The following is an 11,329-nucleotide window of genomic DNA, read 5'->3' as shown; positions in this document are numbered from 1 at the left end:
GTCTGTTTAGAGAGGGGTGGGGGTATATAAGGGATTGGCGTCCTGCTCTCCCCCCTCCTCTCTGCTTGCTTTTTCACCCCACTTCCGGTAGTGGGGAGCTATAGAGGGAATTGAGGCTGTGCTGAGGTAGCCCCAGCCTGAAGGAGACCAGAAGGGTGTCTTGCTCCCTGAAGGTTAGGAAGGGGAGTTGGTGACACTCAGGAGTCTCTGCTGGCCCCATGACCTCAGGCACACCTGTAGCATGTGTGAGGCAGGTGGGCAGGCTTTAGTCCATCTTGGGGGTACCTGGGGCGGGTGTAGGGACAAGGATGGAGCTAGGCAGTGGATCCTGAGGTGCAGGGTGAGTAAGAGGGTCATGTTTCTTTCTTACTTAACTGTCTCGAGGTAGCAGCCCCAGAGAAGTGGCCGTGGGCTGGAACTTGGTCGAATGTGTACCTAGCATGACGGTGCCTTTGAGATCCATCTCCGTCTCCACGTATACGGGGTGTGGTGATGAATGCCTGTGATCTTAGCACTTGGGGGGGGGGTGAAGGCAGGAGGATCGGAAGTTCAAGGTCATTCTCAGTGACCAAGGAAGTTCAAGGCCAAGGTAGGAGAGAGACCCATGTGATCTTAGATGAGACTCTGTCCTCCTCAGGGTCCCACTGCATCTCGGAACAAGTGGCACTGTAGTCTGTTCTCTGACAAACCCCGCCTGTGCCTGGGGATACTAGAAACGGCTTCTGGAGGGTCAAGGCAGGCTCCAGGGACAGCCTGCAAAGTCAGCAGCACATCTGAGTGTGGGGCCCCTCAGCTTTGAATAAAGCCACTCGAGGGTCCTGGGTGCTCAGAGGGAAGAAACGTCTCAGAGACTAAGTTCTGCTCGGTGTGCCCAGGGTCACGGACCTTCGAGAGGGGAGGGGTGGAGAGAAGGGAGCCTCTGCCGGCCTCAGCCTCAGGACTACTGAGGCTCATTTCAGATATCCTTGGGATAGACTTAAGAGGCAGGTACAGGCTTCACCTCATCTTAAGGACACCGGAAGGCCCTGCCAACACCCCTCCAGCCTGCCTTCCTGCCCTGTCCCACTAGGGCACCGTCATCAGCATTGGCCTAGTACTGTATGGGCCACGCAGTGAACTCAAGCTTCAGGGACTTGGCAGAAGCCGAGCAAGATCTGGCTTATCTGCCGCGCGCACCAAGGCATCATCAGGGACCCTGATAGCCCATTCCGAAACCAAAGCCTAAGCAGCCCCAGCCTCCCACGGAGCATTGCGCCTGCGCACTCCTGCCTTGCAGAGACTCGTGCCCTGCAGGTGCCCTCAAAGGCCAAGAACAACAGTTACTAACTCACAAGTGACCGTGTCCCTGTGATGTCTGTCCTCCAGTCTGTTCATTTCCTAACCCGATGTGGGCTCCCAGTCCCCGGGATGGCTCTTGCTGGACCACTGCCCGGTGAGGCACCCTTTGCGCATGCGCTGACCCTTACTTTGTATTTCACGTGCGCCATGCTCTCTTCACATAATCCTCACGGCACAAGGAAGCCGTGGCAGGCCAGGGTTAAGGGATTTGTCTGGAGGGAAGAAGCTGGTCTGTACAGGACAAGAGTCAAAGCCAGTGGTTGGTCCTCTCTTACCCGTCCCATGCCTGTGCTACCTAGTGCCACCTATTAGGTATTGCACCCTGCCCATGAGTAATGTCAGGACTGAAGGACATGTGGACATACAGCGTAACCCACGCCACCGTAAGCAGCCTTCTTAGAGCCCTAACTTATCCCAGTGGGTGGGAAAGCAGCAGGCAGCTCATGGACATGGCCCACAGGTGGACCCTATGGCAAAGGCACTTGGAAGGAGAGAAGTGTAAGTTCAGGTGAGTTGAAGGGAGCAAGTGGGACAGCTTAGTTGGGGGTTGGGGGGTTCAGCTCCTGCAAGTTGTCCTCTGACTTCTACATGGCATCAAGATACAGGCATGTGCACACAATAACAGATGTGTCCCAAGTAAGACACTAATGGATTCTCTTAATGATGATGATGACGACGACGACGACGCTGATGATGATGATAATAATAATTCCATAAAACTCCGAGGTACTCATTCATCTACTTGGTCTGCAGAGATCAGAGCTTGGACTTATATGGTACAGGTTGTCTCTCCCATGGCTGGCTCGATAGATGACAGAGGTCTGTCAAGGGGTCACCCACAGACACAGGGCACTCATTTGGATTCACCGTCTATATTTCCCTTGAGGAAACCTATGGACCACGTGGGCCAACCCCACAGCAGCCACAGATGTTGCTCGATGAAATAAAAAATAAAAAGTAAAAAAATCGAGGACACTCTTCATTGTTGGATGAGGAGAGATCTCTAAGGTTTAAGACCAGCACGCAAGGCAGCTGTGTGGGCTTTCCAGTTATTAAAAACAATTAATCATCATCATCATCATCATCATCATCATCATCATCATCATCATCACCATTGTGAGTCTGTGGTGTGTGTCTGCAGGCGTGCATAATCTTCGACATGCCTCTGGCGGTCAGAGACAACTTGTGGAACCTGGTTTTCCCTTTCTACCATATGGTCTTGGTGATCAGACGCAGGCCACAAAGCTCAGCCCCTTTACCCACTGAGCCATCTTGCCAGCCCAACGTGGGCTCTTTCAGATGAGGGCTCAGAGACAGTCTTTATTGTATATGTGTGTCTGAGGGTGTGTGGGCATTCACACAAGAGAACACATGGGTGTGTGGGAAGTGTCGAGGACAACCTCAGGTGACCTCAGGGGCTGTCCCCCCATCCTTCTCCTCCTCTTCTTCTTATAACAGAGTCTCTTCCTGGCCTGGAACTTGCCAAGTAGGCTATCCTAGCTAGCCAATGAGTTCCAGAAATCCATCTGTCTGAGGCCCTGAGCCACCACATCAGCAGACTGAGGTCCGCTCCTCCTGCTTGCACGGTCTAGCTCTTTACCAAGAGGGCCGTCTCCTTAGCTACTTTTATTTATGTATTTATCTCCGGAGACAGCCTTTTGTAATCTGAGCTGGCCCTGAATGCACTGTGTAGCTGAGGATAGCTTTAAACTGATCAATCCTCCTGCCTCCACCTCCCTAGAGCTGGGAGTATAGGGTGCCCCACCACACCCAGACAAGTACACGCAACAATGTCTTCAGACACACCAGAAGAGGGCATCAGATCCCATTATGGATGGTTGTGAGCCACCATGTGGTTGCTGGGGATTTGAACTCAGGACCTCTGGAAGAGCAGTCAGTGCTCTTCACCGCTGAGCCATCGCTCCGGGCCCCCATAAGTACACACATCTTAAGTGTGCTGCTGGAAGAATTTTTGCCAAGCCCTGGTCAGGCAGCGTGAACAGTCTGTGGGGGCGGGAGGGACTTTTCACCGTAGAGATGCCTCTGAGGCTGTGGATCACTGTGGGTCACTGTGGATCACTGTGGGTGGGTCACTGTGGATCACTGTGGGTCACTGTGGGTCACTGTGGGTCACTGTGGGTCACTGTGGGTCACTGTGGTCACTGTGGGTCACTGTGGATCACTGTGGATCACTGTGGGTCACTGTGGGTCACTGTGGGTCACTGTGGATCACCGTGGAAGCACAGCAGATCCTAACGGAATATGAACGAATCCAGATGTGCAGAGTTGCTGGGAGCCTTGCCTGGCAGTGTAGAGAGTAGAGGACACAGCCTTGTCTTTCAAAGGGAGTAAGGGGATTCTGCTGCTACTGTGGAGTTTACAGAGGTGAGGCCTGTGCCTGTCCCCAGCCTCTCCACGTCCTGCCTCTGCACAGGCCCCGAGCCAGAGCGAGTGATCTATGAAGGGGAGAGATGGTTGGTGAAGGGAGAGGGTTTAAATCCTGCTTCCGCCTTCTAGAACATCCGCTTCAGGAGGCTGGGATGGGTTCACTGTCCTATGTGTAGTTCCTAGCACAGAGGCTGGCATGTGGTGGACGTTCACGGGCAGTGCACAATGACAATTCAGGTTCTTGGTGCACGGGAGGACCTGCTGCTTGGTGAGTTGTCCCCGGAGGCTGAACCAGGCTGTTTCTCTTCCAGCCGCATCAAGAGTAATGTGGATGGGCGGTACCTGGTGGACGGCGTCCCCTTCAGCTGCTGCAACCCCAGCTCCCCGCGGCCCTGTATTCAGTACCAACTCACCAACAACTCTGCGCACTACAGCTATGACCACCAGACCGAGGAGCTCAACCTCTGGCTGCGGGGTTGCAGGGCTGCCCTGCTGAATTACTACAGCAGCCTCATGAACTCCATGGGCGTTGTCACGCTTCTCGTCTGGCTCTTTGAGGTAGGTCCGCAGAGGACAGGGAAAGGGAGCCCGCCAAACTTGGGTTTAACATGGTGAGGCCACACCTGGTGAGCAAACCTACAGGGTCTCATGCGATCTAGGCTGGCCTTAAGCTTGATACGTAGCCAAGGCTAGCCCTGAATTCCTTATCCTTCCAAGTACCAGGAAACAGGTGTTCATCCCCATGCCTGGCATCTTTCTGTGGTTGAGACGTACTCTCATTATGTTGCCCACGCTGCCCTCGAATTCACGATCTTCTGCTTCAGCACCCCCGGAAAGCTGGGACCACAGAAGTGCCATCGTGCCTGGCATCATTACTTACAAAAAATACTTAGTTAAAAATCAACATAAAATTGAATTCTCTTCCTTCCTTTATTTTTGAGATAGAGTCTTTCTATATATAGACCGGGCTATTCTGGAACTCTCCGTGTAGACCAGGCTGGCCCCAAACCCACAGAGATCTGCCTGCCTCTACTTACTAAGCCCTGAGATTAAAGGTGTGTGCGAAACGAAGCCGTTTATTTTATCTATAGTGGCACGCATCCACCATCGAGCTAATCCTAAAGCACTTCATTCACCCTCCCCAAGCAACTTTACACTCACTAAACAGCAATGCTCAGCACCCCAGCCCACGGCAGCTACCCATTTGCAACTGTGCCCGTGCCCGTACCTGTTCTGGACACCTGGTGTACATGAACCTTTCTGCCGCACGACCTCTTGCCTGGCTTTTCGCTTAGCCAGCACTTTGCCTGCTTGTTTCTGAGGCCTTGGATGGTTACATTACCTGTTACATGGGACAGCGGCATTATCTCGGGACGACTGGGAGTCTCCGTGTGCAGTGATGGGTAGGTTGGGTCTTTCGGGCAAGAGAGTCTGTAAGGATTTGTACTGTGGAAGAGTCTAGATGGTGTGTACGTTCTAGTCTTCCTTATGTCATCTGTAAGGCGCAGTTCCCTTTTCTGCAGTTTCGTGAAACTCAGCAACCCCTTCCCCTGTATCCATTATCTTTCTTTGTCCAAGTAATCCTTGGACGGAAATGCTAACGAGCGATGCTGGGAGCTGTTCTAGGTGCTGAACGGGCCACAAACTCGTCGGGGGTGACCCTGCGCTTCAGGCATCAGAAAACCTACCCTCCAAGACCAAAATGTAGCAAGACAGAAACATTAGCTGAGGCAGTTTCCTATCAGAGAAGATTTCTTGGCTCTGTCTTGTCTCCCACGGACAAGGACAGGGAGTATCTACACCTCCTCTAAGCCACCATAGGTGGCTGGACCACATGCGAAAGCGTTTGATATCAAGGCAAAGGCAGCATGTCATGACCTTTTATTGGTTCCATGACACCTTGAGGCAGTCTTGGGAATGAGTGTCACCAGGGGAGCAGCTAACCACCAGCCTGGCAGTCACCACCCAAGATCCATGACAAGATGCTGGCCCCGGAAGACTGCCATGGAGCACCCCATCTCCTTCCAGCTTGCCGTTGTTGGAACCCAGCTCCCAGGGACCAGGTCACAGGGAACACCTCCAATTTCTAGGGACTGGAGCTACCTCAGGCAGTAGGCTGCTGGCATTGAGGGCAACGTTGTAACCTTAGCCTTGACCTCTTGTGCATCCCAGTCCAGTCAGGAGATGATCAACCACAGTCAAAAGGGCAGACCACCACCAAGTGCGGCGTCCACAGTGCCGCAGGTTTCCTCCAGGAAGACGCAGCTTTTCTTAGGAAACAGCCAGAAGCTGCACAGGAAACTGGAGCTTGCGTAGGGGGAAGCAGTGAATGGAATACAAAATGAAAGGAAAAAAAAATGGTACCTGCCGTGCCAATCGGTTGACACTCTACTGGCCTGTTGGGTGCACAAAAGGTGTGCTCTGCACATGCAGGTCCCACGCCATCCAGGGGGCCACTTACATGCAGGCCGGAAGCCAATCCAGATGCTTTAGGACCCAGAGTCTGCACCGTGGCTGCTGGTGCCTGCATCCACTCATTACCACACGGATAAGAGATCACCCCGCACCAGGCTGTGCAGAAGGGGAGATGAACTTTCATCTTCTCAGATCTGTTTTATGTTAAGTGTCTCGTCGGCCTGTATGCGTGTGTATCACGAGCTCACCTGGTATCAGTGGAGGTCAGCAGAGGGTGGGGGGTCACATCCCAGGGAACCGGAGTGACAGGTGAACTGCCCTGTGGGTGCTGGGAACCGAACCTGCGTCCTGTGCGAGAGCAGGCGCTCTCCCGGCCCCAGAAGTGACTCTTTTGTTGTTTTGAGACAGGATCTCTCGTCACAGTTCTGGCTGCCCTAGATCTCTACGTAGACCAGGCTGGCCTCAAACTCATAGAAATCTACCTGCCTCTGCCCCCTGAGTGCTGGGATTAAGGGCATGCACTACCATGCTTGGCCTGGCAGTGAGTTTTAAAAAAGATTACATTTGTTTGTGTGTGTGTGTGTGTACATGTTTGGGCATATGTGTGCCAGGGGACACTTGTGGAGCTCAGAGGACAACCTGCAGGAGTCAGCTGTCTCTTTCCACTATGGGGAAATCCAAAGTGGATTCTTGGCAGCAAGTCTCTACCCATCAAGCCCGAAGCCACCTTGCCAGCCGTGGAAGTGAGTGTGTGATCCCATCCAGTAAAGCGGCCAACATTCTTACGGACAAAGAAATTCACTGTGACAGGGCGGGACACGGTGTGAAGGGCTGCGGGGGAAGGACAGGAAGAAGGGGAGGGGTAGACACAGCACAGGTCACTTAGGGTCAACCCTGGATTCACAGGCAAGTCAGGTGCCATGATGATCTATGCAGAGAACATCAGATGTTCTGAACACCTTCAGGGGCCTGGAAGGGAGGCCAGCGTGTGACGGGTCACAGTGTGGATCAGTTCAAGTCCCACACCCAGGGAGTTGGGAGCTGCCGCGGCTCACATCGCCCTGACAGCCCTCCTACCTGTGCCCCATGTCTGTTCTAAGTCTCTGTTCTCCCCACCAGGTGAGCATCACTGCCGGACTCCGCTACCTCCACACAGCGCTGGAGAGCGTGTCCAACCCAGAGGACCCTGAGTGTGAGAGCGAGGGCTGGTTGCTGGAGAATAGCGTGTCCGAGACCTGGAAGGCCTTTCTGGAGAGCTTTAAAAAACTGGGCAAGAGCAATCAGGTGGAGGCTGAAGCTGCAGACGCAGGCCAGGCCCCGGAGGCTGGCTGACGGCCTGGGGCGTCTCCCTTCCTCACCACTTAGTGGACTCCAGGGAATGTGGATACCCCTTGTCCAGCTGAAGGTCCAAATTTCCCAAGAAAGCTGGTCACCTACTGACTCTCCTTGACGTGGGCCTTGAAGTTCAGGGTCCTTAGGGCACACTATGCTACAAACATCGGTGAAGTGGCTGCCTGCAAATGTGAGTGACTGAACGAACGCTCCCAGTGGATGCCGGTCTCACAGGACTGGCCAGTCCAGGGCTCTGACCAAGTGTGAGCCCAGTTCTCCCATAGGTGACTGGCCACACCAAGGGCCTCCCCGTCCTTAGTAGTTAGTGTCTGCCTCTTTTAAGCTCTAAGTTTCTGCATCCCAACCGTTATTTGACACATAAAATCAAGGTGAAAAAACAAAACCCTACGGGCCATGTTGTCTCTTCCTTAATGGTAGGGTTAACTGCTGGTTACCGTTTGCTTAGCGGCACACGATGGGGGAGAAGCAGTTATGGTTTTATAAGAGTAATGGACTCCCCTAGAGGGTCATAGATACTCACAGATGGTGCAGGAAGTGAACGCTTTCCCTTACTAAAACCCATACGTGCCCCAGTCCCGGACCCTCAGGCACTCCAGCCGGCTTACCCAGCATCCCCTCCACTCACCAAGAGCTGGGTGAGTGACTGCTTGTGGCATGTCTGAGAAAGCCCCAGGTGAGTTTGCTGTCCTGTAGGAGAGAGACGAGACGATCAATTAAGAGTCCACCACTTGGGACTCTTACCTCCTGGGTGGGCTTGGGGACATGGTCTCAGATGGCTTCAGCCGTCCTTGTGGACTGCACAGTCAGGAGGAGGGCAAGGACCCCTGGGAGCTTCTGTTTTCCCTCCCACAAAGCACTATGGGAATGCTGCTGTACTGGGGAAGATTCTGGGAGACAGGCTATCTTTCCGAGCTAGCGTGTGTGGGAAGCGCAGTTTCTTCTGGGAATGACAGGCAAGCTCTTAGGGGAAGCAAAAGATGATTTTGGTGGCACCCAGACTAAGGTACCCAGATTACCACAGGGCTCAGCTGCTGCTGGCCTGTGCTGTGGCTCTAACTCTCTCAGGGGGAAGACCAGACTAGAGACGCCAGTACACACAAGAAACTATGGCCCCAATGTTGTTTAGTATCCTGAGTCTCTCAGAGCAAGGAATGGCCCAGGTGCACCAGGCATCTGTGGCGGGCACCTCAGGGTCCTGCCGTCACCTCTCAGGAGGGCTGAGACCGTGGCAAAAGGTACTCTAGACCCACTTCTAACTGTGCTGTCAATCATCGTATTAAGAGATATTAAAACTATATTGTATGAAAATCACTTTTGTTACGTGACTGTCCATCTATTTAACAGTATACATCAGAGGACGTCCGATTCTAGCCAGTGCCTGTCTAAAAAGGCAGGAGCCAGGTCTGACAGTGCATGCCTCGCTGATCCCAGCATTTGGGAGGTGGAGGCCAGAGGACCAGTTCAATGTCATCTTCTACTACATAGTAAGTTCCAAAGCTAGCCTGGGCTATATGAGACCAATCTTATAAATAGGGTGGGGGTGGGGGCTAGAGAGATGGCTCAGTGATTAAGGGTACACAGGTGCAGTTCTCAGTACCCATAGGTGTATTTTTACAACAGCTTGTAACTCCAGCTCCAGGGATCCGATGCCTTCTTCTGGCCCCCATGGGCACCCCTACGTGTGGCACCCTCCCACTGATGCAGAAATAACTTCAAATCAAGTCTTAGCTGGGCAGGGATGGCACCCACTCTTAATCTCAGCACTCAAGAGGTAGATGCAGGTCAATCCCTGCATTTGAGGCTAGCCTGGTCTACAGAGTGAGTTCCAGGACAGCCAGGGCTACACAGAGAAACCCTGCCTTGAACCCTGCTCCCCTGTAAGCCCACCTCCAAAATCAATTTTCTTTTTTCCTGCTGGATTTCTAAAACAATCATTTTTCTGAACAGGTAATTGTAAGCGTCCCTGGAGCAGGGTACAGGGTATGTGGTTCCCAGAAGATTTAGGATTAACTGCATTGGAAATAGTCTTAGGCAGCCGGAGAGTTGCCAGGAAGACCTAGCCCATTCCTGTTGGCGATTTACCAGTGCCCAGTAATACTCTGGTACCAACCAGGCTCTTCTTTATGCGGTATCTGTCCCTCTTCACACCTGTGCAAACTCACTTCCTGCTGTTTCAGCCCAGCCCCAGGCAGGGTCACTGAAGACAGAGCCAGGGATGCTTCCTTTTTAAACACTGTGATGGGAATTTGCTACACCCTAGCACGGGCTTTACACCACTGAGCCACAGCCACAATCCAGACTTTTTGAAACCCTGGAATGTGCTATGTAGACCGGAGTGTGTCTTGGGTTTACAGAGCTCTGCCAGCCTCTGCCTCCTGAGTGTTGAGATTGAAAGCCACGTCGCCAGTTTGGCCCAGTTTATGTTCAAAACAATCTCTAGCAAAACAACAGTTGGTGACTTCTTATGCTCGGCACGCAGAAGGGCAGGATTCCTGGGAGTTTGTGGTCCCAGCTAAAGTTAGAACTTACACTCCTCTTGGCACGCTTCCAGCTCAAAACTAAGCCACCAAGTAAACCCCAAGTAACCTCAATATGGGCTAATGAGATTAGCTACTGCTCTCCTTGGCGAGTTCCCGGTGCCTCACCTGGGCACCTGTCATGCTAGCCCAGCAGGTTTGCAGCTTAGCTAGAACAACCAGGGCTCCTCAGCCACGAGTGGAGTGGAGTTCTTGGTGGCTGTGTGTCAGGGCAGAGTTGTACCCATGCAAGGTATGAAGTCTATGCACGGGTTGGCTGGACATGGTCCCAATTTGCTGTGGACATGGGACATTGTGTGATCGAAGGAAACTCATAGCCATTCACTTAAGGAAATAATAAAAAAAAAATGGGTCCACACAAAACTCTATACAGGAGTGCTTGTAATCACAAGATGGTTACCAACTATCACCCAGGCCTTTAGTCGGTGACTGGACTAAGGTCTGCACAGTAGGTACCATTAGCACCCAGAGGCACATGTGACTCTCAAACGTACTCGACCTTTTAAGGCTTGTTAGAAGCCTGTCTCATGTACCTTAAGGCCTCAAACTGTGGATTTGAGATGACCTTGAACCCTTGATCATTCTACCTCTGCAGCCCACCTGCTGGGATGTAGGCTGTACCTTTTGTGGTGTTGGGGATGGAACCTAGAACTTCCCAAACGCTCAGTAACTAGCTATGTTCTCTGGCTCTGAAATACATTGGTAGGCACAGAAGCAGGCCGGGGAGGCACCTAATGTGACTCCAGTCACCTACTGTTCCAGAAGGGGTGCAGGACGGAGGAGTGAGAGCCAGCACTTAGGGCAAAGAGGAGGGGATCACAGAGGGGCATGAAGGTTTCAATTCCCAATTGTGCTGGTTAAACAACTGTGCATTTGCCAAAATGTAAAAAACCCTGTATCCTTACAAAGGGTTAATCTGTCTGTCAAGTATACCTCAGTAAACATCACTAGATAAGGGTAGGGTCAGAGTGGCTGGGTTATGGTGGCACACACAGCATTTGGATTTCTGAGTTCGAGGCCAGCCTTGTCTAGAGCGAGTTCCAAGATGGCCAAGGTTACACAGGGAAACTCTTATCTCAAAAACCCAAACCAACCAACACCCCCAACCCCCCCACCTCAGAGTCAGAGGCAGCAGCTAGTGAGAGGCGGCTGGCTTAGGAGTTAGCCTTCATGACCAGGAGGTGGGAAGCCCAATGGAGATCCTGATGATTGACAGCATGCCATGGAGAACTTGGTGCTTAGACTCAAGTCTGCTAAGAGAATTCTGAGGACACAGCAGAATTCCTCTCCGAGTCAGT

The 11,329-nt window shown here is 52.5% G+C and overlaps 1 protein-coding gene across 1 annotated transcript in view; it reads left to right on the top strand.

Annotated features, from left to right (window-relative positions):
- Positions 1–7,878, top strand: part of Prph2 (peripherin 2) — a 14,365-nt gene extending 6,487 nt beyond the window's left edge. The window contains exons 2-3 of the mRNA XM_032899436.1: positions 4,038–4,284; positions 7,261–7,878. Coding sequence (XP_032755327.1) covers positions 4,038–4,284; positions 7,261–7,473 — 460 coding nt within the window. The 3' untranslated portion in view covers positions 7,474–7,878. The remainder of the gene's footprint in view (positions 1–4,037; positions 4,285–7,260) is intronic.
- The last annotated feature ends 3,451 nt before the right edge of the window (positions 7,879–11,329 follow it).

The sequence above is a fragment of the Rattus rattus genome, chromosome 4 (genome assembly GCF_011064425.1).
Source record: "Rattus rattus isolate New Zealand chromosome 4, Rrattus_CSIRO_v1, whole genome shotgun sequence".
Lineage (NCBI taxonomy): Eukaryota > Metazoa > Chordata > Mammalia > Rodentia > Muridae > Rattus > Rattus rattus.
This window is presented reverse-complemented; position numbering and strand designations above follow the sequence as displayed.